General features: G+C 56.7%; 1 protein-coding gene across 1 annotated transcript; it reads left to right on the top strand.

The window, feature by feature from the left end:
• Positions 1 to 3,842: 3,842 nt before the first annotated feature.
• CSK (C-terminal Src kinase) lies at positions 3,843 to 22,048 on the top strand. The gene is made up of 13 exons (XM_060097004.1): positions 3,843 to 4,495; positions 17,049 to 17,128; positions 17,483 to 17,596; positions 17,701 to 17,813; positions 18,163 to 18,382; positions 19,193 to 19,286; positions 19,481 to 19,546; positions 19,630 to 19,729; positions 19,819 to 19,909; positions 20,401 to 20,474; positions 20,557 to 20,752; positions 20,861 to 20,947; positions 21,195 to 22,048. Exons 2-13 carry the CDS (start codon positions 17,114 to 17,116, stop codon positions 21,375 to 21,377), a joined length of 1,353 nt encoding a protein of 450 aa, XP_059952987.1. The 5' UTR covers positions 3,843 to 4,495; positions 17,049 to 17,113; the 3' UTR covers positions 21,378 to 22,048.
• The last annotated feature ends 4,850 nt before the right edge of the window (positions 22,049 to 26,898 follow it).

Raw genomic sequence — 26,898 nt, 5'->3', positions numbered from 1 at the left:
CAGCATTGGTCCAGTCTCCCCAGCTACCTTCCCTGAAGCCCCCCTTTGCATTGCTTCTACCCCTCGACCCACTCCCACAGGTCAGTGAGACCCTACAGCAAGAAGTGGCATTCACACCAGGCCTGAACGATCCCAAAGCCCATGCCCTCTCAGTCTGGTCTCACTGCCTCCTAGGTGTCCCCAGGTGCTGTTTCCCGTTGGTGCCTCCTTCCACCTTCCACAGCCTCTTGCTGGAGGGGGCTCATTCCCCCAAGGGCCTGGCAGGAGCTTCCTGTGGGGATGGTGATGACGAGGTTGAAGAACAGCTCCTAAAGCAGGAGAGCCGGCCTCTGCAGAGCCACCCAGAGGTGCTGTCAGCGAGGGAAGCTGCCCACAGTCAGCTCAGCCTGAGCACCTGCTCTGCAGGAAGTAGAAGGGGACTTTGCTGGAAATCTGCCTTTAATCTTGGCTTCCTGTTTTCTGCCCTGAGGGACTGCCCAGACATCTGAGTTTCAAACTATTTCACACCAGTTTCTCTAAACTGTCATTTCAGAGCAAAGAGGCTGGGGGAGAGGAGGAGGCAGCGTGGCAGGAAGTCCTTTCCTTCCCAGGGGACCCTGGGATCAGAGCTCAGTCCACCCATAAAGGTGCTTAAGCTCTGGACTTCTGGCTACCAACCCAACTTTGCATCGAGCTACTGCGGTGGCATTGTGTCATCAAATGCAGCCAGAAGTCCTAAGCCCTGTTCCCACATTCAGGGGTCTCAAGCCTCCCCTCTTTTCTCCATTCCCCCAAGGTGGGGACAACAGCTCAGCCTGGGAAAGCTAGCACTTGAGCCTACCTGGCAGGGAAGGGCTCCTCTTAAATTTCCTCCCCTATCCTAGAACCCAAAGACCCTTCTCTGAAAGGAAAGTTCCTTTCCTAGGGTCTGCTGAGAGGGGAGGCTGTTTGGTGCCCCAGGCTTTGGAGGTCTCAGATTGGAACCCCAATTCTGGGAGTGGGACTCTGGGAAAGTTCTGAGTTCTTCGAGCCTCAGTGGCCTTGTCCGTAAAACGTGGCTCCAAACGCCATCTTGACATCTCCCTGTCTCACAGGTGTCTTAACCTTAGCTTGTCCAAAGTACAGCTCCTGAGCGCTACCCCCAGCCTGCCCCTCTCCCAGGTCCTCCCTACCTCAGCAAAAAGCACCAGCATTTCCCCATGTTCCAGCTGTACCTGAGGATCAGGCCCCCTTTCTCCTGGGGCCTCACTCCCCCAAACAGCCCATCACCCAGAGCTGCCACGTGGCTCCCCTTTGTCCACTGGGGTCCATGCCCATCATCACTGGCCGTAATATGCAAAGTCTGCTCACTGGTCTCTTGACCTCTGCTCAATCGTGTCACTCCCCTGCTTAAAAATCCTTCAGCGGCTCCCCATCACTCATGTAATAAAATCCAAACTCACGTAATAAAACCCCCGCCCCATAACACCCTACCAGATCCAGCCCCTTCCTCTCATACTACTCCCCTTCGCTTGCTGGTCTTGTCACCTTGGCCTTCTGGCTGTCCCTTAAGCTGCTGGGCCCTCTGTGTCTGTTTCCCTGCCCCGTGCTCTCCTCCATCAAGCATTCATTGCCCTCATGCCACAGTGTCTGATTGCCCTGCTTATTTATTTATCCCATGAGGCAACAACCACGGTGGTCTTTCTCGCCCCTTCAACTCCTGCATCCAGGATAGTGCCAGGCACTTAGTAGCTGCTCAGTAAGTATTTGAGTGAGGGAATGAATGAATGAATGAATGAATGGTGGTGAGGTTGGAAGTTCATTGGCTCTTCCACTGGAGGATAGCTCTGTGGGGCAGGACCCTTTATTGATTTGTCCCCTGTGCCTGGCGTTCAGGGAAGTTAAAAAATTTATTGCATTCTACAGTGAAGAGGTGGAACCAGGATGCATATACAAGTCTATTTGACTCCAAAGTTCACACTTAGGCCACAGCAAACCCAGGGGAAAATGTCAAACATGTTTGGGGGTAAAGGAAAATGGATTGGTGAAAAACTGGGACAGGGATTAGAGCATTTTCCACATATCCCCACAGCCCTTTCCCATTTTGCCAGCTGATTCAGTCAGGGGAGGGGAGATATCAATTTGGCCCTTCCAGAAGCCTTCGCAGAGCTGCTGAAGTGCTTTCCTTTAGGCTGATAGGTGGCCCCATCCGGTCCCACTTTATCATTCCATCTTGACCTCAGAGGAAAGAAAGGGAAACCAGCCAAGCTGAGCACCCTCCCCACCTCCCCCACCCCTAGGCCATTATCTTGCTGCATCTGCACCATCTCTTGTGAGAGAGTTTGCATTTTGAGCTTGATCTTACAGAGGAGGAAACTGAGCTCAGAGATGTTAAGTAACTAGCCCAAGATCACACAACTAGGAAGTGGCCCAGCTGAAATTTAACTTTACAATTTGAACCCCAAATCCATGCTTTTTCCTGTTACACCATAGCTATCTCTGAGCTTACTGGATGTCTCCTCAAAGGGCAGTGGTGTGACTACCACTTCCCTCCTTGAAGGGCTGGCTCCTTTCTGGAAACTGGCCAAGGGGTGCACTGGGTCAGAGGGCCATCCTGCAGTTTGTCTGGGGAGGCACACCCAACTCCTGCTCTTTGCAATGCACAGCCACACTGCCTTCCCAACTCACTCTCCTCCAGGACCCTAGTCCCTCACTTATTTTGAATTTCAAGACTTTGCCTGTACACCTCATTTTCCCCACCACAGAATGCCCCGCCAATCCTGACCCTTCCTTCAGGGCCCAGTCCCTAGGGAGTAGCCTGCCTCCTTGTACCCACACTGGAGTCTCTGGTCTCTCCTCCATCATTGCCCCCGCCCCCAACTCTATGCTCCCCGCCCCGCCCCACACACACGCTGTCTGCTCCTGAGCTCAGAGCAGATCACGCCCTGCTCCTCGTTAACAGTAATATATAATAACAGACGATACTTAGCTAAGGGCTGACCATGTGGCAGCCACTGCACGCTAAGCACATTAAGCGTATTAACTCATTTCCTCCCCACAAAACCTTAAGAAGTTGGTGCTATTACTTTCCCCAGTTGGTAAACTAGAGCACAGAGAGGTTAAGTAACTTTCCCAAAATCACATAGCTACTGACAACTTCCTCACTGCTGCCAGGCTGAAAACAAAGTCCAGGAAAGTTCCATAAGGCCCTTTGGATCTCTCTTGCCTCTGGGGCTTGCAGGGACCCCATCTCCCACTACTTTCCTGGACCCACACTGCAAACTGCAGCCGTACTGAGCTATTTACAGTTCCCAGAGCCATCAAGTGCTCTCACCTCTCCCTACCTTTGTCCATGCTGTTCCTTCTGCCTAAGGTCCCAGCTCTGTGAAGTCTCATTAGGCCTTCCCTCTTTTCTGCTTCCTGTGGACCTTGTACACCACTTCTTCACTTTTATCAGTTATTTCTTAGCGCTTGTCTGTTGGCCTGTCAGTACTGGGAACTCCTGGACGGTAACGAAGCGGTCCTACTAGTAGACTCCTGAATAGTCACATTGTCAGCGCCAGGAAATGCTTGTGAATCTATGAATGCTGCTGTGAGTGAGGCCCACTCTCCACAACCAGATCCGAGGAGAGGGGACCAGGCCTGGCCTCAATCGCTTCTACATCGGGGGAGCTGCGCCCGGGGAAGGCTTGGAGGTTGCTCCAAGGCGGGCTGGTCGGCCCTCGGTGAGGGACCTTCAGGATCCTTCAGCGCCAGTGGGCAGGTGGGGGCAGGGCGTGGGTGCGGACACACCCCCCCGCAGTGCCCCCGGCGCCCGGCAGGGGGCGCCGCCCCGCCGGCCCACGCCCCGCGGCGCGCCGGGCCGGCTCCCTCGCGCAGGCGCGCTGCCGCGGGCGGAGGATCCGGGCCGCGCTTCCTCTCGCCAGGCCTGCGAGCTTCCTCCCAGCGGAGCCCAGGGCGAGCCGAGCTTGGCCGCCGCCACTGAGACCGCCGTCGCCCTCTCGCTCTCGCCCCACCCCGCACCCTGCCCGTAGGTCTTGCCGGGGTGGGGTCCGAGCGGGGCGATCGCCCTGCCGCGCCGCCGTCGGGGCCGTCCCCCGGCCAGCGTTCCCTCCCGCCCCAGTCAGCCTGTGGCCGCCGGAGCCTCCGGGACGTGGAACGCGGGGACCCCCTGCGGCCCCTATCCAGTGTCCGGGGCAGCCCCGGGCAGCCGGCGCGACTTCTCAAAATCGAACCTCTGTGGCGGCGTTCGGAAGCGGAACTCTACCGGGGCCGCGCCGGCTACATTGTTTCCTCCCCCCTACTCCCTCCCGCCCCCCTTCCCCCGCCTTTCTTCCCTCCCCGACCCGGGCCGCGAGGCCATCCCCCTGCCTGTCTGGCCGTCCCTCCTCCCCCTCCTTTCGCACCCAGACCTCTTTGTACCGCACCACCCGGGGACCCCTGCGCCCCTCCCCTCCCCCCTGGCCGCATGGACTGCCCCGCAGGCCGCTGATGCTGCCCGCAGCGAGGTGGCCCGGACCGCAGTGCCCCGAGAGAGGTGAGTGCCTGGCAGACCTGGAGGAGGTGGGCGTCCGAGTGCTTCCTAGCGGGAGGCGGGTGGAGGTCGCTCGTCCCGCTTCTGCTGCTTCTGTTGCAGCTGCCGTGGCGCCCACACCCATCCCCCACCTCCCTTACCCCCTCCTTCCCGGGTTCAAAATCTCCCGGGAGTCACTGTCAGCCCAGCCCGACTGGGAGGGGAGCGTACGAGGGAGGTACTGCCTTTGGAGCCCCACAGACTTGTCTTAGGCCACCCCGAGTCTGTCCTCCCCCTCTTGTGGGGGCTGGCTGGAACCTGGAGGGAGGGGGTCGGCATGGGCCAGGGCCCAGGAGAATGGGCGGTTTGCCATTCCCGGCCCAGGGCCTCCCTGCAGGTTCCTTGGCCTGCCTGGTTCTGACCCCTCCTGCATTCCCCTGCGGAGGCCCTGCCGTCTCCAGGAAGCCCAGGGCCCAGCCACCTCCCTTGAGCCTGCCAGAGGTTGAGCCTGTCACCCTCGGCCTCCCAGAAAACCAGGCCTAAGCCAAAGGACCTCTGACCCTAGGGTGGGGAAACTGGGCAGGACCTCTGTCCCGGTGGAGGTGACACTGGGCATTAGGACCATGCCCCACCTCCTGGCAGCCTTGTCAGCCCGTTCTCCCAGGCTCCTCAGGGCCCAGCCAGGTGTCAGGAAGGGGCGTGTCCAGCCACTAGATTCTTGGAGCTTAACTAGGGGTTTATCTTCCCTCCTGTTTTGTAGACCAGGGGACTGAGGCTTAAAGGGGGAAGTTGCTATCCCAGGCCTCTGGCAGAGTTAGGCTGTCTGTCCTTTCATCCCCACCCCCCCTCCGGCTCTGCAGAGCTGGACTGCTGTGGGTAGAGAGAAACCAGGCAGGTGCCTTTACCCACCAGGGACATAAGCCCCCAGCCTGGCCCATGGGTCCTCGTGGGGTGAACACGTGCTCCCCTACAGAGGGCTAGAGAGAAGGGAGAGGGCTTCCGGCCCCGGCTCTGCCTGGGTCTGGGCTCGGGCAGCATTGGCACTGCCCATGGGATTTCCCCCGGTGCCTGAGGCTGGGTCCCACTGAGGGATGTGGTGTGTGGGGCACCCATGGGGTGCAGCCCTGGTGCTGAACTGAAACAGCCTGGTGGTCATTTCTGACCCCTCCCTCCTATACACCTTTGGCTCAGCTGGTGAATGGGATTGGATGGGGAAGGCGAGAGCCCTGTTTCCCCAGGGAGCACCCTTCAGCCTTGGCATGGGAGCATTGTCAGAGTGGGGACACCCAGAGGGTCTCTTCCAAGCTCCCTACACCCTGGTGTTCCCAGTGTCTTTCTTGGTGGGGCCCTAGCAGGAACAGGGTGAAGGCAGCAGGAAGGAGATTGGGACTGTGGCAGGATCCTTTTGCTGCTGGAAGTGTGGGAGGTTCCCTGGAGGATACTTAGCCACGTCTGGGGCCCCTTGGGGCTGCTGGCAGTTTTGTCCCGCTCAGGCCTCTGCCCTTGATTTAGAGTTGTTTCCGGTTGCCCTGACATGCACAGTGGAGGGGACACAGATGTGTTGGGCCTGTGAGGCTCCCCTCACCCAGCCCTAACTTCCTTGCCAGCCTGAGGGCCTGGGGCTGAAGCCTGACATGGTTGGACGCCTGTGAGCTGTTGGGTGCAGGCTGGGGTCCCAAGACCCTTGTAGAAAGGGGTCTGGCTTCAGGCAAGCACGTGTGCAGGGCTTCGCTTTTTATGTGGCGAGCTTGGTGCCTTCCTCCCTGCTGTTCTCTCTGCCTTGGGTCTGGGACAGAGAAGGACCAGAAGACGGTCCCCAGCACCACTGCAGAGGGCACCAGGCCCCAAGGGGTTGAGCCACCACAGAGCAGACCAGAGTACAGGCAGAGACAGAGGCCCAGGGCTCACAGTGTGACGTGGCCGCCCCGACAAGCCTGATCTGGCAGGACGGCTTGGGTCCAGTTCTGAGCTTGTTCTTTGGGAGGTTTTGAATCTCATTGTCCCCAAAGGTGTTTGGTCTGGGAAAGAGAAGGTAGGGAAGGACCCTCATGTGTCTGAGGGGCTGTCCCAAATCAGAAAGGCCATCCCTTGATGTCCCAGACACCAGGACCAGAGCTGGGTGGCAGGTGGGTCCCCAGGAAGCAAATTTGAGCTCAGAAAACTACGTATGTGGGTAAATAGTATTAGGGTTCTTAATTTACAAAGTAACAAAACAGCACTACAGAAAATTTAGAACACAGAAAATTCACCCACTGTTTCTTCACCGGCACAGTGACTGTTAGTATCTTGGAGCTCCCAGCCAGTCTTTTCCTGATCTTTTTTGCCTTTGTCGCTGTTTTCATTTGGGTGTGCATGCCATCACACCTTTTTTCATTTAATACCATATCTGGGCGTTTTGTCATATTGCTACACAATCTGTGCAACTTTGCCCCTAAAAAGCAACAAAATATTCCCGAAAACTCTGCCACAGCAACCTTACCCCAACCCTCTTACCAAGCTTGTGCATTGCCGTTTCCCATCTGTTGCTGTTGTAATTGTTGTTACTGCAGGCCCCCAAAGCAGCTGAGGGTATTGGAGAGAGTGGGCAGCTTGGCACCCAACCAACGTGATTCCAGGCCCAGCTGTGCCATTTAGGCCAGGGAAGAGGGACCTTGGACAGGTCATCCTTTGAGCCAAAGTTCCTTTATATACACAACAGGGACGCTGATACCTACTTCAAAGGGGAGTGTGCGGACACGGAACTAACTAACCAAGGTACTAGAAGGTGTCTGGCACGCCCCCTGGCATCCACTAGGCGCTCTGTGAGAAGGGGTAGGCTTTGTTGAAGGAGTGCCCACTGCAGGCTGCCTCAGCATGTGCAGAAGACACCCGGGCCAGGGCTGGCTGATGGCTCACCTAGCCAAGGGTGGTCTCTGCCCAGGGAGCCCTTCAGAAACCCTGTGTTCAGAGACTGCTCTGGCCAGTATCCTTTCCCCTGCTCTCTGCCTTCCCCCGTCCCCATCACCATGTGGAAGGTGGGCTACTGGTTGGTTTCTGGGGCCTGGCCCTACCCATTCTCCCTCTGTTCTTCCAGCATCAGAGCTGAATGGACGAGGCCTTTTCTCTGAGAGCCTGGCTGCCTCCTGTCCCCCAGTTTCAGCTACTTCCTAGGCCAGCCCCACATTTCCCCAGTGGAGATAGAGGAGGCCCACTTTCCTTGGGAAAACTGAGTCTTAGCAAGGAACCCAGGCATCCGGAGCCCCAAGCCAGGGACAGCCATGCCAGCCTCATCCTCCCGCCCAGCGGCTGGGGAAGGGAAGAAAGTTGGGGTCAGAAGGCAGAGGTTCTGGAGCCTCCCAGCTGGGAGTTGAAGGGGAACATAGATGGTTCACAAATCACTAGGGAAGTCTTGTATGTTAGTGTCCTTCTCTTCAGCAGGTGCTCCCCAGGTCTAATCTGAGCGTGTACTGCTGTGACATCGCTTGCTTCCTCTTGTTCCACGTCTGTGGAGATCAGAGAACTGGGAGTGCCCTGCTAGGGTCAGCCCATGGACAGTATGAGGAAAACAGTCTCAGCTTGGCACTCCCAGGGCCTAGGAGACCATAGCCCCAGATGACCCTGGTATGTCTCACGACTAACCTAGGTAGAGGGTCCTCCCCAAGGTGGCCCATTCATTGCAGAGGGCTCCCAGGCGCGTGACCTCGGACTCCGGCCGCCAGACTTTTGCCTTTGGAGTGTCCCCCTCGTCCCTGGTCTTGGTGCAGGGGAGGCGGGCATTACAACTGCCCTCCTGTCCCACAGCTTGGGCTGGGATGAGGTCACAGGGTGCGGTCCTCTCCAAGATGCTGGCCTGGCTGGGGTGAGCACTTTGGGAGTTTCTCAGTGCCCCCCCTCCTTGGTTGGGGACAGGATGGGTGGAGGAGGCAGGCCACCCTCCACACCAGGCAGGGAGCACTGCCTCCCCTCCTCCTCTCCTCTGGGTCCCTTCATCCAAGGGCTGGAAATAGAATCCGCTAAGTAATGATTAAAGTCAAATTCAGACCTAAAAATAAAGAGCTGGTGAGGAAGAACTAGTGTGCTCCCTGCGTGGCTGAGGGGAGAAGCAAGCAGGGCGAGGCTGGCTTCGGGGGGCCAAGCCCTGCTACCCGGGAGAGGCCAGAGCCTGCTGGGGGACCAGGAGTACTCCACTAACTCGGGGTGGGGGGGGTCTCTTGTATCAGGCATGATTCAGCCTGTACCAATCAGGGTCAGACTGGCAGGACCAGGGAGAGAATCCCATTTTTCCCGTGGGGAAACTGAGGCCTGGGAGGGACAAGTGGTTTGTCCAGCAACTGTCCAAAGAGCTCCCCTTGGCAGGCCCCCAGGGACCTGAGGGCCCCATGCAGCCCAGCTCGCCCTTCTGCCGGCTCAGTTTCTCTTCCTGGTTTTGAGGTACTGTGATGAGGGTAGCTTCTCATCACACACCAGCTATGTACGCCTCAGTGGGGCTGGGCCTCCAACCGCAGCTTCCCTCTGCCTCCCCTCCCCTTCCGTGGTCTAGGCCCCTAGAAGCAGGAGAGGCTGCCTGGTGCGCCCCTCCTCCCCACGGGTCCTGCTCTCTGCACAGTTGGAAGCCTTGTGGGTGGGTGAAAACTTGGGTGTCGTCTGACGCCTGCACACCCTAGCTGCTGCTTCCCAGCCCTGCCCAGCCCAGCCGCTGCTCCTCACCCGGGCCGGACATCTGTGGCCCATGCTGTCAGGGAGACTGGAGTGGAGAGGAGAGAAGGAACCCTGAGGCCCCCCTGCCGACCAATAGAGGAGGCCAGAGTCAGATAGGAGTCAGTCAGTAGGGAGAGGCCTGTGGTTCCAACTTCCTGGCAGGGCTGTGGGGAGCTCAGAAGCTGGGGATCTGTGTAGGCTGGAGCAGCCAGGAGGGCTTCCTGGAGAGGAAGGGCCATGAAAATCAAGAAGCATTTGAGAAAGAGACAGGGTAGGGGCAGAGGTCCTTGCTTAGAGCTCCTACACTCTCTAGGGCTGCTGGCTTCTCTAGTTGCTGTGCGAGGCACGGTATGGCACATACTCTGTGCGAGGCACAGATGTAACCCATCCTTCCCAGAGCAGGAGGGCCGATCTCTGGGTGAACCTCCCCTCAGCTGCCCACTCTCACCTCTCTGTCCAGGGTGTCATCTGTCCTGCCCAAGGAAAGGGTGGAGGGGCTTTCTCCCGACCAAGTTCAGACAAATCTGAGCTGAAATCTTTGCTCTACCCTTTGGAAGCTGGGTGATCCTCCTCAGCCTGGTTACCCCTCTGTCAAACAGATCAGTGGTAAAACCTCATGGGGTTTTTTGGAGAATTAAGTAACTAAGGCAGGATTGAGTCAGTAGGCTCTCACTCTTCGTGCTTTCATTTTTACAGTCCATCCCGTGGGGCAAGGGTGTTGGTAACCCTTCTCCCTACACTGGGTAGCAAGACTGTACGTCCTTTGAGTTGGGCCCCCTCAGCTTTACCTTCTGAGCCATGTGTTCTCAGGGTCCCAGTTCTGAGATGGGGAGACCAGGAATCTGGGGGCCAGCTCACCGGCCTCTGGGCCGCAGTTTCCCCACCTGTAACGTGGCTAGGGGACTTGGGGGTGAGGGACAAGGACACTCTGGTTTTTAAGGGTTCGTTGGAGGTGGTTTTTAAGGGTTCATTGGAGGTGGTTTTTAAGGGTTCATTGGAGGTCAGTGCTGACAGGCTGTATGTAAATGTAAGCAAATGAAGATGCAATGGCCACAGGCTGTGCTGAGGTGGGTGGCGGAACAGAGGCCTGGAGTCCCCACTGCCCAGTGCATGTAGGTAATTAGGCTCCTGAGCGGTAATTAGAAACCTTTCTGGGCCAGGAGTGTCAGCCTCAAGCTGCAGCGGTGCCTGGGGAAGGAGGCTCCCCTTATTAGCCTCCTCTAGCTCCAGCCCCCACTGAGCCATTGGGGGGGGGCAGGAAAAAAGCCAGTGAGTTGCTGTAATTTAGTTTTTAACACTTTGCAGCCATTAAACTCACCCCTCCCCTTAGGGCAGGGGTGCTGGATGCTGAGGGAACCCTGGGGGTGAGGGTGGGGCAGCCCACACTGCAGACAAAGTGGGACTGTCCATCCTTCCAGCCCTCTCCTGACCCCCAGGGAGGTTCAGGCCTCTCCAAGGGTCTTGTGCCCAATTCTGCAGCTGCCCAGCTGAGGGCTCTGGGACCACCCATCTGGCTCAGTGGGAACCAGCCTCCAGCCCATGGCCTGGTGTGTGGCCAGGGGCATCACAGTGCCGTCAGCCTGGGTGCCCTGTGCAGAACCAGAGGTGGGGCTGATTTTACTGCTGCCAAACCAGCCCAGCTGCTGTTGGTGCCCCGCCCTCCTCAGGTGTCTTTCGGAGGGGCGTGCCCAATCAGAAACGCAGAGCTGTGTGCCAGACGCCTGGGTTCAGAGCCTCTGTTGACCCTCACCCTGAGCCTCCTCCAGCCTTAATTAACTCTCTCTGTACCACTGTTTGAAATCCTAATCCTGGCCCGATCTAGCACAGTCGCTTCTACCTGAGATCCTCCCCTCCCCTCCCCCTCTTCCTGGAAGCCCTCCCCAGTGGCCTTTGTCTCTCTCCTCTGCTGAGGCACCAAGCACACCTGGCCATGATTGATCACCTGGTAGCCAGGAGGGCTGGAGCAGGGCTGGGCACAGAGGAGAGATGCTGAGTAGCATTCTTGGGGTCCCAAGGGGAGGACCTCCTGGGCCCTTCCCCCCTCCTGTCCATCCTGGCCACCACACATGGAGCTGGGCTCACAGGGAGCCTCTTGAAACGGTGGCTCAAAGAATAAGAGGGCAAGGTGGACCTGCTTGTTGCCTCTGGGGGCTGCCCTGCCCCGCAGAGGCTCCAGCTGGGTCCTGTGGCAGGACCAGAGTCTCTGGGGGCCATGGCCCCCAGAGTTCCCCCAGATCTCTTGTGCACTTCCCTTTTCAGTGGCTATTTTTAGCTGGGTGTAAACAGTTACTGAAGGCTCCCACGCCCCATTAAGCAGTGGAGTTTTGGTGAGGGGGGCAGGGCAGGAGCCCCTTAACCTACCCTGGCCCTCAGCACGTGCTAGGCTGTGAGGGTCTACAGCTTCCCCAAGGCAGGGAAAGGGCAGTTGCTGGGCTTCCCCCCTCCCTGCCAGCCTGGACTCCCAAGAAAGGCCTGCCTGAGGCTGTGGCCACTGACCTCAGCGCTTGGGCACAATGCCCAGCCTGTTCCCGGGACCCCAGCACAAGAACTCCTGGGAGCAGGGTTTGGGGCAGGAAGTCGGAGTGAAAGTCCCCTGTCCCCCAGCCCTGTGGGGTGGAGTGGCAGCTGCTGTCCCTTTGGAGTTAAGTATAGTCCTGTCGGTTATGGGACTGCAGTGTGGTGCAGCCAGCCTAGTTTCCCCCTGTTGTTTGTTGGTTCATTCATTCATTCAGCACTCATGTGCTGAGCAGCCGCCCTGGGCCAGGCTCTCCTCCTGCAGGGGCTCCCAGGCCAGGGTCAGTGAGCTTCTCGCATGAGAGGCTCTGGAGGCCCGGAGCAGCCACCACAGCTGGGGAGCCACGGAAGGCTCCTGGCACAAGTGGTTTTCAAAAAGTTATTGATTTTCTTACTAATCTTATTTTTGGGGGGGAGGTAATAGATGCATGTGGTTAAAAAAACAAAAGTTAAAAGAACAAAATAGCAAATATACAACGAACAGTAAGCTTCCCTTGAACTTGATACTCACTACTCCTTCCCATTCTCAGAGACGACCTCTGTTATCAGTTTCTTCTATCTTTCAGAGATAATCCGTCCATATCTAAGGTTAGGGGCGAATGGTATGTCCTTTTAAAAAACAACAATTTGTAATATACCATGGGTGATGTCCTGCACCCTGCTTTTTTTTTCGGTCTTTGAGTATTTCAGACCTACCAAAAAGCTGAAATAATGGTATAATGAATACCCATGTATGCTTTACCCAGATTCACCAGTTCTTAACATTTTGCCACATTCGCTTTACCTCTTCTTTTATATACATGGACATATGTGTATACGTTTTTTTTTTTTTTGCTGATTTGAGTGTTAGTTGCAGGCATCGTACCTTTCTCTCCTAAGTACTTTATCATGTATCTCTTACATAATCACAGTACCATGATCACACCTAAGAAAATTAACATTAATTCCATAACATTATCTAACATTTTCATTTTCCCAGTTGTCCCCAAATGATCTTTATAGCTATTTTTTTCCTCTGATCCAGAATCTGATTCAGAATCACTCATTGAATCTTGCTATCATGTGTCTTTTCTTTTCTTTTTTTCTTTTCCAGCTTTGTTGAGATATAATTGCGATTTAATGTGTAAGTTTAAGGTATACAGTGTGATGATTTGATATATGTGCATATTGTGAAACGATTACCACAGTAAGGTTACTTAACACATCATTCACCTCACGTAATTACCATTTTGTTGTTGTGTCCTGTTTCTTTTGTGTCTTGTTTAATCCAGAACATTCCCCAGCCTTTCTCTGTTTGTTTTGTCTTTTATGACATTGACTCTAAGAGTCCAGGCCAGTTATTTGGTCTCTGTCTGCCTACGTCTTCCTGATTGGAGTCAGGTTAAGCCGCTCTGCGGGGCCATCGCACAGAGGATGCTGTGCCCTCCTTAGTGCAGGAGGCACTCAGTGTGCTCCTCTCATTATTGGTGATGCTTAATTTGATCACTCGGTTAACAAGGTATCTGCCACATCTCTCTGTGGTGGAGGTGCTTTTCCCTCTCTCTGATTAATCTGGAGGGTGGTACTTAGATGCCATGTCACTGTCCTATTCCCCCGACAACGTTTCCTTCATGACTTGAGCTGGCTTTTTGCCATTTCTACTTACTCTCTCATGAGGAGGTTTCTGTATCAGCACCTAGAGATCCGTCCTGGCCCCATAACAGCTGGAGTTGTGTTGCCGCCTTTTCAGGCTATCTGGTCATATATTTACTTGGTTCTTTATTAACGGACATAAAGGTTGTCTCCCAGTCTCTTGCTACAACAAACAGTACTTCAGGGACTGTCTCACTACATTTTCTTAGGCACACGTGCAACCCCTGAAGGTTGAGTGGAAGTTCCTTGGGTAGAGAAGGGGGAAGGAGTGGAGAGTGAATGCCAAGGCGGGGAGGTGGGTGGGGCACCAGGGTCCTAGGAGCAGCAGGTGAGAAAGGGATCTGGTTCAGGTGCTGGAGAGCCAGTGAGTCCCAGAAGGGTCAAGGGACTTTCCCAAGGTAACACAACAAGTTGGTGGCAGAGCAGGAACAGGACTCAGAGCCCTTGACTCCCTGGACAAGGTTCCTGCACTTCTTCCACAAAGTGGCCTGAAACAAGGTTCACATAACCCTGGAAGGGCCCCTCTGTGCCTGATCAAGGCCTGACTAGAGGCCTAGGTTTGCAGTAGCGCCTCCCAGCCACTCTGACTCTTGGCCTCTGACCTGGAGGGGGATAGTCCGGCTGGACCCTCAGAGCCCTAAGGATGGGACCTTCTTGGCCTCATGACTTCGCCAGGGAGGAGCCGTCAGAGAGGGTCTGCAGCTCCTGCTGGCAGGATTTCTGTGGGAAGAAAGCAGGCTTCAGAACAGCCCTGGGAGCTGTAGGGTTGTCACCAGCCCATTGTACAGATGGGGAAACTGAGTCCCGAAGTCATAGCCAGTAGAGCAAAGGGGAGAGGCTAGCTCCTCCCTCTCGTTTCCATATCTGTCAAAACCCAGACCCTCAAGAAAGGCCACCCTGCCCCTCCTGGTCTTGCCCCTTCCTCTGAGCACTGCTTGATTCTCCCTCTTCCCTTGCACTCTCTTTTCGAGGCCAGTGTGGTCCCAGCCTGCTGGCAGCCCCCGCATGGTGCATGCACATAGGCAGGAGGCACCAGGGGTGGGGGTCGAACTGGCCTGCTGGCTCAGGCATATGACACCTGCATGGGGCCGGATGCTCACTGGAGGTGCAGCCTCAGGTAAGGCCACTTGCCTCTCAGCCTGGCTCGGCATGCTCATCTGTAAAATGGGGATAATAATAGCCTCTCCCTCTCAGCTGTTAGAGGATTTGATGAACCATACTGTGCCAAGGACAGGGCGGAGCACAGAATAAGTGCTCAGCAAACAGGACCTATTATTATTTTTGTTATTATCATCTAGTCAGTGGGGAGGCGGCAGCAGCAGCTGCAGGCCTGCAGGGGAGGGAGTGTTTGCAAACTGACAGCTGGGACGGTGACTAATGGTGCCTCAGCCTCCTCGCCCTCTCGCCCTCGGTGGTGGTGAATCTTGCGAGGGAGGGGGAGGCATGGGGATGTGGAGAGCTGGCAGAGCCCCTATTCAGAAGGTCTTGAAGGGCTTCCCTGGTGGCGCAGTGGTTGGGAGTCCACCTGCCGATGCAGGGGACGCGAGTTCGTGCCCTGGTCCGGGAAGATCCCACACGCCGCGGAGCAGCTGGGCTCGTGAGCCATGGCCGCTGAGCCTGTGCGTCCGGAGCCTGTGCTCCGCGACGGGAAGGGCCACGGCGGTGGGGGGCCCGCGTACTGCAAAAAAAAAAAAAAAGAAGAAGGTCTTGAAGGTTGGGGACCCAGCTAGCCACAGAGGGACCCCAGTTCAAGTTCCGGACCATCACCCCTAACTAGCTGTGTGACGTAGGGCAAGTTGTTCAAACCTCATGAGCCTCAGTTTCCATTTCTATAAAATGGGGGCAAGAGGAGCTCACGGCTCCCACATGTGGTTCTTGGGAGCCTAGAGGTGCTTCCTATACTCATGGTGGTTCAGTCGTGTCAATGTATGTGTGTGTAAGGGAGTCCAGGCTCATCCTTCTTGTGCCCCAGGCTCCCTGCCCAGATGGCAGAGGTTGACGGGCTGGCCTTGGGACAGGAAGCACTATGTATTCCGGGAGGAAGGGAAGCCTGGAAGTGGGGCCTGGACGCGGTGGTGCTTCTCCCCAGCTCTGTTCTCCCCCGCTCCTTCTGGTCTCCTAGACCACACACTCCCCTGCTGAGGCCCACAGACCCCATGGCCCTCAGAAGCAAACCCTGTTTCCTCACGTCAGCGTTTGAAGCCCCCGCATCCCTGCAAGTTTTGTGCCAGGCGGACCCAGTACACATGGTCCCCTGCCGCAGACTGACGGGGTGCTCAGACCATCAGGGTCTGTTTCCCGCCCTCCTCACCATGGGCTTCCAGCCTGGGGTGCCCCTGCCTTTTTTAGCCCTCCAGCCTTCAGGGCTCAGCTCCAGCGCTCCCTCCTCCAGGAAGCCCATGTAAGCTCTGCAGTCCTCACTCACCTCACACCCCTAGGCACTTGCACTCAAATGTCTTCTTCCACCGCCTGGCCTGGGGTAGGTGGTAAAGTCTGTGAGTGTCAACCAGGCCCCAGGCCTTGTGTGTCCTGCAAATGAGCCTGGGAACAAGGCACATGCAGAAGTTTTTCTTCTAACATACTGTGAGCACGGAGTAGTCACTGGCCCTGTCTCAGCCTCAGTTTCCTCATCTGTCAGAAGAGAACAGTAGCCCCATCCCTCTGCTTCCTGGGACAGGTACTCCGGGGCTCTGGGCTGTGTTTGGGAAGATGCTGGTCATAGAGGGAGTGCTGAGCTGGGGCCACAAAGAGTATGTGTGCAAGACGGGGTTGACTTGCTGCTCTTGGGGCGTGGGGTTGGCTGGGGTAATCTTCTTGGGGTAGTCAACTTTACTGAAGTAAACACATACACCAAAACGTATACCAGCCACAAGCGTACAGCTCAGTGAAGTGCTACAGAGTTGAACTTGCCCCCTTCCAGTCACTGCCTCCTCCAAGGGGAGTCGCCATCCTGCACTGGAAAATCCCCTGACTGTGGAGTTTATACAAGTGGAATCACATGGCATGTGTGCTTTCTGTGTGGCATCTTGGTTAGCATGTTTAGATGCATCAGTGTTGTTTCATAGCTGTAGTTTATTCTTGTTTACTGCTGTCCGGTACTCTGTGAATGTACACAGTTTATCCATCTCACTCCTCATGGGCATCTGGGCAGTTCCCAGTGTGAGGTTTGCTACAGACCGCGCTACTGTGTGTGCTACTGTGCCTGTCTCAGCAGTGCCTGCCCTGTTTTCTCTTGGGTGTGTGCTGGGAAGTGGGGTTGCCAGGCCATGGGGTTGGCATACATTTGGCTTCAGAGATACTGCCTGGGCGAGTTTTTATAGGTGACAGAACTAAGAGGCCCACAGAGGACAAGGGACTTTCCCAAGGTGTCAAGCACCTTCCCCAGGTTCACAGCTGCCTTGTGGTCCCCCACAGACCACTTAGCTGATATCCAGCCGTGGGGCTGGTGGGGCAGGCACTACTCACCCCCTACGCTTTGTAGCCTCTGTTGGTCATTCCGAGGGCTGAAAGGCCACAATGGGCTCAGGGTTGACGGCCCTCTGTCCTTGGGGGTCCTCAGCCCTCATCCCCTGCCTCCTCCCCTGCCCCGTGCCCTCAGCCTGCTGAGACTGGAAAGGACAGCCCTTGCCCCAAGTCCCAGCTCTGGAAGCCTCTGGCGTCTGTTCGCATTGCTATGGGGAAGGAATAGGGTCTCAGTGACAGAGGGAACCATCTCCTCTCACAGCCTTCCCGCAATCTTCCCCTCTCCCCACAGCTCTCATGGTACCAAGTGACAGGTTGGCCTTCCTGTGACACGGGGACACCAGATCTTCTGAGAAGATGTCGGCAATTCAGGTACTGCAGGGGCAGGGGTCTAGGGCAGTGGAGTATCCCCACCACCACCACGGGGGTGCTGAGAAGAGAGAGAATGAGGACTCAGGTCGATTCAGTCCCCTTTACCCCAGTCCTGGCTTTCAACAAAATGGGATTCCAGGGCCCACTGTCAGATGCAGGGCCCTCAAGATGGGAGCACAGGTCTGGGGGCAGAGGGGAAGTCTCAGCTAGAAGGACACCCAGAGCTCTCCGGGGGAAGGGCACCTCACCCAGACTCAGGGAGGCCAGCCAAGAGGCTGTGACCTTGAGGGCTTGCAAGCAGGTGGGTGGGGGCTGCCCCAGGCTGCACCCGCCCACGTGTCGCCTGCCCTGCAGGCTGCCTGGCCATCCGGTACAGAATGTATTGCCAAGTACAACTTTCACGGCACTGCTGAGCAGGACCTTCCCTTCTGCAAAGGAGACGTGCTCACCATTGTGGCTGTCACCAAGGTAACCAGGGACTTCACATCCCTACCCGCTTCCTACCTCTGGGTTTTGTCTCCCCTGCACGGCGAGGGTGAGCCTGAGAGCGTGTCTGGGCTCCCTCTCCCCAGGACCCCAACTGGTACAAAGCCAAGAACAAGGTGGGCCGTGAGGGCATCATCCCAGCCAACTACGTCCAGAAGCGGGAGGGCGTGAAGGCAGGCACCAAGCTCAGCCTCATGCCGTGAGTACCTCGGAGGAGTGGTTGGGAGTTCCCAGTCTGGGAGGAAGGAGGGCGGGGAGCCCTGGTACCCCTGGAAGAGAGTCAGGAAAGCAGGGAGGCGAGAGTGAGGGGCTGGGATGTCCGTGAGGGCCTCTCGAGACGAGGGGAAGGGCATGGGTGCCGGACCTCAAAGGGGAGGACAGAGCTAGGAGGGCTGAAGAAAGAAGGGCAGGAAGCAGAGGATGAGGGCCTCCAGAGCCTGTCTGAGCCCTGAACTGTGGAGAGGTGCCAGCCAGAGGGAGAGCCTTCGGGAAGTGGAGCCTGGCAGTGCCCTTGGGCCACCATGACCCCAGGCCCGGCCTCCCCGCAGCTGGTTCCATGGCAAGATCACGCGGGAGCAGGCAGAGCGGCTCCTGTGCCCACCAGAGACAGGCCTGTTCCTGGTGCGGGAGAGCACCAACTACCCCGGGGACTACACTCTGTGCGTGAGCTGCGACGGCAAGGTGGAGCACTACCGCATCATATACCACGCCAGCAAGCTCAGCATCGACGAGGAGGTGTACTTCGAGAACCTCATGCAGCTGGTGGAGGTGAGCGGAGCGTGCCGGCCCTGATTCCGGCTACAGTCCCACCACTCTAGCTGGGTGACCTTGGGCATGTCCTGCAGCCTCTGCAAGCCCACGTTTCCTCACGCCTCGATAGAGCCCATGCTGTGTGCCAGCATTGAGCTCTGACCCCACAATGCCTGCACAGGGAGGTGGTACCCCAGTTCATAGGCCAGGAAACAGAGGTTCAGAGCAGTTAAGGGACCTGCCTGTGGTCACACAGCTGTGACTTGGAGGTGCCAGGACTAGAATCTGAGTATTCTGATCCCAGAACTAGCTTCCTTCCAGCCACTCATAGAGCTGTATGCCCAGATGTGTGTATGTAAACATGTCCTCATGAACTTTACCTTGATGGCCCACATGTCCCTGCAGCTCCCAAGGCCATCTCTGCCCCAGGCAGCCTCCAGATGCCTCCTGTACTCACTCTCAGCACCTTCCCCCTGTTGGCCTGGCTTGCCCTATGGCAGGGGAGGGTCCTGTGCACACCTGGCTGGAGGCTGGTATTAGACTGAGCCAGGGCTTGTCCTCTGCTTTGGGATGCTGGTGAGGCCCAGAGTGATCACAACAACCCGGTATCTGTCCAGCACCTGGGTGTGGGGTGGCATGGGAGATGGACCATGTGTCTGGGGCCTCCCTAAGCCCTGTTAGACATGGAGAGCCCTCCTGACCCAAACCAACTCTGGGCTGGGTAGGACTGGCCTCTGCTGCCTCCTGGTGGTCAGACCCGGGCAGTGCACGGGAGCCACGGGTGGTGCACAGGGGGCTGGCCCTGATCGCCTGCCCTGCCCTCTACAGCACTACACCTCAGATGCAGATGGGCTCTGTACCCGCCTCATCAAGCCAAAGGTCATGGAGGGCACCGTGGCGGCCCAGGATGAGTTCTTCCGCAGTGAGTGCCACCCCCCCACGCCCACTCCTCACTTGCCTACCCGCCTCCTCCCACCCGGGCTTCCTGGAACTACCCCATCCTGGTGGCTCTGGAGACGTCCAAGGAGCCCCACATAAGTCACAGTCCAGTCTGCCTCTGCTGTGACCCCCGCTCTGACTTCAGCACCCCTCACTCACCACCCACTCCCCCCGCAGGCGGCTGGGCGCTGAACATTAAGGACCTGAAGCTGCTGCAGACCATTGGGAAGGGGGAGTTTGGAGGTGAGCCAGAGAGGGTGGGAGCCCTAGGAGAGGCTGCTGACTGGGGGGAGTCCAGGAAACGACCCCCAACTCTCTTGCCCCAGACGTGATGCTAGGCGACTACCGAGGGAACAAAGTCGCCGTCAAGTGCATTAAGAACGACGCCACTGCCCAGGCCTTCCTGGCTGAAGCCTCGGTCATGACGTGAGTTGGGGCAGGGGGTGGGGAGGTCACCCGGGGCCAAGAGGTGATGGGGAGGCTGGGCAGGCTCTGACCACCCCGTCCTGCCCCAGGCAACTTCGGCATAGCAACCTGGTACAGCTTCTGGGCGTGATCGTAGAGGAGAAAGGTGGGCTCTACATCGTCACCGAGTACATGGCCAAGGTGTGTGCCTGCCCCGTGATCCAACTGCCAGCCTGGAGCTGAACACTGGGGCTCAGGCCTTCCAGCCGCCCCAAGCCCCCCACCATACCCTTGGGCCCCTGCTCCCTCAGTCCCTTCTCTCCAACTGGTCTTTGAAGTCACCAGGGCTTGGCTTTTGTCTTGGCTCATCATTTATTCACTACGACCTTGGAAAAGTTGTGTCACCCCTCCAAACCTCAGGTCCTCATCTGTGAATGGAGATAGTAACAAAGTTTACCTCAGAGAGTTATGAAGATTAAGAAATAATGCATGATAATTGCTGAGCACAGCGTCCAGCGTCCAGACTCTGATATTCCTTCAGTAGTGACGTCCTGACCTCTCCCCTGCCCCTCCCCTCTCCTGACACCTCCCTTGAGTGTCACCATTTACCCAGCCCCAGGCCCACTGTTCCCAGGGTCTAGAGGGCAAGTCTGACCTATAGGGCCTGTTGGTCTGTCTTGTCCTGCCCCCAGGGGAGTCTGGTGGACTACCTGCGGTCTCGGGGTCGGTCGGTGCTGGGCGGAGACTGTCTCCTCAAGTTCTCACTGTGAGTGAAGCAATGCCTGATTGGGAGCGGGGGCTGCTATGGGATCCCTGTCTAAGGGGACATGTGGCTGGCTCGCCCCCAGAGATGTCTGCGAGGCCATGGAATACCTGGAGGGCAACAACTTCGTGCACCGGGACCTGGCAGCCCGCAACGTGCTGGTGTCTGAGGACAACGTGGCCAAGGTCAGCGACTTCGGCCTCACCAAGGAGGCTTCCAGCACCCAGGACACGGGCAAGCTGCCAGTCAAGTGGACAGCCCCCGAGGCCCTGAGAGAGAAGGTGGGCACGCCTCTCCTCAGGGCCTGAGCAGTGGTGGATGGGGTTCCCGGGTCACCCGCATCCCCCAGTTCCCAGGACCTGACACTGCCTCTCCCATCCACGTGGCAGAAATTCTCCACCAAGTCTGACGTGTGGAGTTTCGGGATCCTCCTCTGGGAAATCTACTCTTTCGGGCGAGTGCCTTATCCGAGAATTGTGAGTGTGGGTGCTGGGGCTGGGTGGGGCTTGGAGCAAGGGAGGGGGTGATGGGGAGGGGGACTGGCTGGGCCCCGCCTCCCCGGCCTGAGGCCTAGAAGCTGCAGACCTGCCCTCGGGACCTTCCAGGCCATTCCCTGGACCGGGGCTGAGGCGGAACTAGGGGGGTCCTTGGAGAGCAACGCTGAGTGGGGGTCCCCTCGGGGGTCAGGCCTTACACTGATGCGTACCACCCACCTGCCCGCAGCCCCTGAAGGACGTTGTCCCGCGGGTGGAGAAGGGCTACAAGATGGACGCCCCCGATGGCTGCCCACCTGCAGTCTATGAGGTCATGAAGAACTGCTGGCACCTGGACGCCGCCATGCGGCCCTCCTTCCTGCAGCTCCGTGAGCAGCTGGAGCACATCAAAACCCACGAGCTGCACCTGTGACTGCTGGCCTCCACCTAGGTCGGGGGCCTGTGGGGACTGAACCCAGAGAGATTGCGGACCTGGTGCCCCACTCGCTGGGCCCAAACCCGAACTGAGCCCAGCAGGACTGTGGGCCTCTTTTCTCTGTTGCAGCCTGCGCCCCTTCTGGCCCCCGGAGACCCTGCCTAGGCCTGGCACCTTCTCTCATGGACCCACCTGTGGGGCTTTGGGAACCCTGCCCAAGGGCCAAGAAGGGAGGAGGCTGAGGAGCCCTACTGGGGTCAGGCTCCCCCTGGCCTCCCATATCTCGCCTTCTTAGAGTTTTATCCCTTTCCTTTTTTGAGATTTTTTTCCGTGTGTTTATTTTTTATTATTTTTCAAGATAAGGAGAAAGAAAGTACCCAGCAAATGGGCATTTTACAAGAAGTACGAATCTTATTTTTCCTGTCCTGCCCACAAGGGTTGGGGAGACCAGGCCCCTCTCTAGGGACCCATCGCCCCAGCCTCGTTCCCCACCCCGTGTTCCTTGTCCATGTTGCCTCGGTCGCCCCGTGTCTGCGCTTGACCATGTTGCACTGTTTGCATGCGCCCGAGGCAGACGTCTGTCAGGGGCTTGGAGTCCGTGTGCCGCTGCCGCCCGCCCACCCACCTGCCTTGTGAGATGGAATCGTAATAAACCACTCCATGAGGACCCCGCCACCCAGTCTCGGCGCTTCCTCCGCCGAGCCTGCCTGTCCCACCCGGCCTCCCATCCCCGTGCCATCTTGTCCATCCCCCTGTCTCTGTGAGTGAGGCTGTGCTTGCCCTGTGAGTGGGGCGGGGTGGGGAGCACCGCGGGGAGATGTAGCCGCCGCCTTATGTCAGCTGCACGAGCGAGTGTCCTGTGTCTGCCATGGGAGAGCTCTCACTACCCGCCTCTCTCAGTGTCCTCCTGCCGGGCAGCTTGTCCCTGAGACCGTCCCGGGCTTGGGTCCCGTCCACAGGGTGATGCCTGGGCATCCCGGCCGCCTCTCCTGCCGTGTTGTTCAGGCCCTCAGCACGAGGAGGGCTGGAGCCACGGACGGGGGAGAAAGCCAGGCCTGACCAGCTGGAGATGGGCTCCCCTTGGTAGGAGGCAGGATAAACGTCTCGTGCTTCAGAGGAGATGGTGATCTGGAGTGGGAGGGGGAAGGGGAGACCTAGATACGCTGGTGGTTCTCACAGTCTGCCTAAGATGTAGCACTGCCGCCCCGTCCCCAGCCCTATGTGTGCCCAGCCCCATGCCTGAGGATGCAAAGGTGGTGGGTGTCTTCCCCACCCCACCCTGTGGGGCACAGATGGAGAATGCGGACCAGCCATGGGATTTTCTCCCCTCGGGTTCCCCAGGGCCAGTGGTCAGTGCGGAGCCTCTGAGGGCTGTGGGGAGGCTCACCTCATTCACTGAGACAGGCAGTGGGGGTGGGGTTCCCCTTGGTGGCACTCCGCGGCCGCCTTTCCTAGCCAGCAAGCCCTGAAATCCAGGCAGTTCTGACTTGGCAGTCCTCACGGCTGCAGGTCCTCGGCCCACTGTGGTCCAGCGCCGTCACCTCCCACAGCCCAGTGCTGCCACTCCTCACCTCCCCGAATCCGTTCTCTCTGCACACAGCCAGACTCATTCTTCTAAAACTAGACTGTTCATTCAACAACAAATATTTGGATACCTGCTGTGTGTAGGACCGGGGTTCAGCAGTGAGCAAAACGGGCCCCCTGGAGTTCACAGCTGGGAAGACAAATAATCACATAGACAATTACAAACTGCTAAGTGCTGTGAAAGAAACGTATATCATGGGAATCGGGCCTTGACTAGATCAGGGAGGGCTTCCCAGAAGAGGCAGCATGTAAGCTGAGGTCAGAAGGATGAACGGCAGGGTAAGGGAGTGGGTAGCAGCATACTGAGAGGGAGGAGCCAGCTGGTCCCTGCTTCCCAGAAATCACGGGAGAGGGGAACTGAGCCTGCCATAGGTGTTAGCCACAAGGAGGTTGCTGGTGACTTCAGCAAGACCTTAGTTTGCTGGGGGTGGATTCCAGATCACAATGGCTAGAGGAGGTGCGAGGAATGCGGGAAGGTAGACAATCTTTGGAGGAACCTAGCTGTAATGAAGAGGAGAGGGGGTGGGCTTCCCTGGTGGCGCAGTGGTTGAGAGTCCGCCTGCCGATGCAGGGGACGCAGGTTTGTGCCCCGGTCCGGGAAGATCCCACATGCCGCAGAGCGGCTGGGCCCGTGAGCCATGGCCGCTGAGCCTGCGCGGCGGGAGCCTGTGCTCCGCAACGGGAGAGGCCACAACAGTGAGAGGCCTCCCCCCAAAAAAAGAGGAGAGGGGGTGAGAGGATATTTAAGGCAGCAGAGGCTTGAGCAAATCTGACTGCCAAAGGGAAGGACGTTTACCTTGGGATAGTGTCCACATACTGAGAGGGAGGCGGAAAATATAGAGGGGAGGTCATGGTAGTGATTGAAGGTGGAACCTTCCCTAGAGCAAGGTCAGGCAGCTGGAATCCAGACCGTGAGGGGCAGTGGGTCTGCGATGGGAGAGGGACTGTCCTGGTGAGACTGCCGAGGAGAGGGAATCACGCGGTGGCACACTGATAAATGTCTGACACTCAGGTCTAGGGCACGTGTGGGGGAAGGGAGCTCTGATGTATAGTGTCCATGGTGTACCCTCTGCCAGGGTAGATTTCATGCTACCAACATGACTTCACTGAAAGCAGGGATCAGGGTGGACTTTGACAATTGGCTCTCACTAGCTGGTCCAGAAGCCAGTTCAGGTTCAGAAACATGCAAAGATGCCTGCAGCCATGAGGCCACAAGAGGGGCCAGGCAGGCGTGATAATGCAGAATTGCACCAAGTGTGACAAGCAAGAGTAAAGGGGCAAGATCCGGCTGATGGGGCGCTGCAGGAATGCAGGCGCACGTAACGGGATGTTCCTTCTACCTGGTGGCATGTGAGCCCCCCTCCTGCCCCCATTCCTTCATTACTTCTCCCCTCTCTCCCTTGATTTATGGTTTTTTATTTTCCCCCTCTTTCTTCTCTCTCATCCTTCCCTTGTGCTCTACTGGCAACTACTGGCAACTGGCATGTCATAGATGAGCGAGACAGAGTTCTCACCTAAGGAGCTTACAGACCTGGGGGAATCCGCTCAGGACTCAGCTCGGTGCCCAGAAATCTGGTGGATGTTGCCCACCGCCAGCACTGAGCCCGTGAGGCAGAGGACGGAGGCGTGGGGCCGCTTCTCAGACGTGTGGAGAACAGTCAGGGACGGGGTGGGGTGATCCTGGCAAGGGAAGGGCACTGACTGGGCAAAGGCGGTGAGGTGCTTAAGTGTGGCCAGGCTAAGGTGCCAATGGGTGTAGTTTGGGAGCAAGTGAGGCTGAAGAGAAAGCAGGGCCCAGACCCCACCTGGCTTTGCAGGCCCCTCAAGGAGTTTCACTTTATGCAAAGATGACCAAGAGCAATTGAAGGATTTAGGGCAGAATGACATAGATCTGCATTTTAGAAAGATCATTCTGGCTGCAGTCTGGCTGGAGGAGTTTGTTGCCAAGATCTTGGCTCTCTGCACCGCTGCCGAACGGAAATACAGAGACAGAGTTACAGAGGAGAAAAAAAGAGTGGCTTTATTTCTTTGCCAGGCAAAGAGGGAACACAGTAGTCTAGCGCCTCAAGAACTATGAGCCGCTCTTTCTCCTCCATAACTCTGTCTCCGTATTTCTGTTCGGCATCGGTGCACAGATAGCCAAGATTTTGGCAACAGGGTGGTGGTGTCTGGAGTGGAGACAGGGAGATGGTGGGGAGGCTGAGAGGCCAGACAGGAGGTGACTGATGGTGGCCTGGACTGGGGAAGCTGGTAGGAAGTGGAGAGGAAGATGAACACAGTTGGTGTTTTACTGAGCTGAGTTCTGTCACGCCTTGTTCTAATGGATGTAGTACCTCACGTAACCCTCCAAACAACTCTTGGAGATATACGCTATTATCTCCATTTTACAGATAAGGAAAGTGAGGCTTGGAGAGATTAAAGCATCAGGTAACAGTATGAGAGTGGCAGGAGCAAATTGAAGAGCTTGCTGATGGCTGATGCGAGGATGAGGCAGAGGAAGGGATCTGGGGGGATTCCAGTCTCCAGCTTGTTAAGGTGGGTGGTGCCACCCATTTCCCCTCAGCCTTGGAGGAGGATGTGCTGGGGCTTGGAGAAGAGGAGTTTGGTTTGGACATGTTGTCTGGGGGCCTTTGAGACATCCAAGCAGAGAGGTCTACTCCAGGGTTAGACATTCATTCGGGGCTGTGGCTCCAGGAGAAGCCAGGCTGAGAGTAGAGATTTGGGGATCATGGGCACAGCAATGGTGCTTGAAGCCATGGACGTGGACGAGCTTGGCCAGGTAGCACGTGGAGCCTGAGGAGAGACGTGACCCGTAAGGGGCCAGGGAGGGAGAACAGTGACCAAGAAGCAGCTCCTGGGATGGCCCAGGGCAGCAGAGAGGCAGGTGAGCCCTGGGGCAGGGGTTCTTAGAGCAGGGGGAGGAGAGGGGGTGTCCACAGCATTTCACGTTGCAGAGACCGTGTTGAGAATTGTCTGCTAGGCACAGAGAACGGGCATTATCAGGCCTTGCTGGAGCAGTTTTCCTGGGAGGCGGAGGTGGGGAGGGCAGGAGCTGGAAGGACTTGGGGGGAGGCGAGGAAGCAGGGCTGGAGGGGAGCCCATCTTTCCACAGCTTGGCTGTGAAGGTGAAGGGGGAGAGCAGGTGGAGGTAGCTGAGGGCTTAGTGTAGAGAAATGAAGTTCTTCTTTTAGCGTGCCCTAAAATGTTCCATTTACAGCCTTGGTTTTAATTACTTTGTGGAGCTTCAGAATCTTAATCCTACTGGGAGTTTACAAAGTACAGTAAAACTTCAGCTACCCAGAAATCTTGGCAAATGAGCTACTCCGGAAAACGAAAATGTATTTGGATGAAAAGATTTGAAACATAGGGTTTCTGACTTTTTTTAAACTTTTTTTATTATGGAACTTATCAAACAGATAAAAGTAGAGAGAAGAATATAAGGAAGCCTCACGTCCCCACTACCCAACTTTATCAGTTATCAGCTCAAGGTCAATCCTGTGCCATCCGCACTCTGTTCCCCTCAAGCTCTGGGATGTTTGGAAGCAAATCCTAGATGTTATGTCAATTCATCCGTAAAGTTTTAGTATGTTTTTCCAGAAGACATAAGAAAAAAAACAACAACACTACCATAATACCATTATTACTCCAAAAAATTCTAACAAGAATTCCTTAATTTAATCAAATAGCCATTGTTCAAATTTCTCCAATTGTCTCATTTTCCCCCCATTTAGTTGGTTAAAATTAGGCTCCAAACAAGGTCTATGCATTGCATTTATTTACTCTGTCTCTTAAGACTCCCTTTCTATTTTCATATACTTTATTTGTTGAGGAAACCAGGTTGCTTGGAGGCATGAGCGTTTGGGAATATGGCAGAGAGCTGAGTATCGCAGCAGGGAGAGCAGGATAGGGAAGGATGGGGTGGGTAGGTAATGGC

The sequence above is a fragment of the Mesoplodon densirostris genome, chromosome 4, assembly GCF_025265405.1.
Source record: "Mesoplodon densirostris isolate mMesDen1 chromosome 4, mMesDen1 primary haplotype, whole genome shotgun sequence".
Classification (NCBI taxonomy): Eukaryota; Metazoa; Chordata; class Mammalia; order Artiodactyla; family Ziphiidae; genus Mesoplodon; species Mesoplodon densirostris.
Note: the sequence above shows the minus strand (reverse complement) of the source record. Positions and strands in the feature narration are given on the sequence as shown.

Bases quoted from the DNA above. Each gene is read 5' to 3' on its own strand.
- CSK (XM_060097004.1), top strand. The intron at 19,547-19,629 runs GTGAGCCAGAGA...CTCTTGCCCCAG, and splicing joins TGGGAAGGGGGAGTTTGGAG to ACGTGATGCTAGGCGACTAC. The intron at 20,948-21,194 runs GTGAGTGTGGGT...ACCTGCCCGCAG, and splicing joins GAGTGCCTTATCCGAGAATT to CCCCTGAAGGACGTTGTCCC.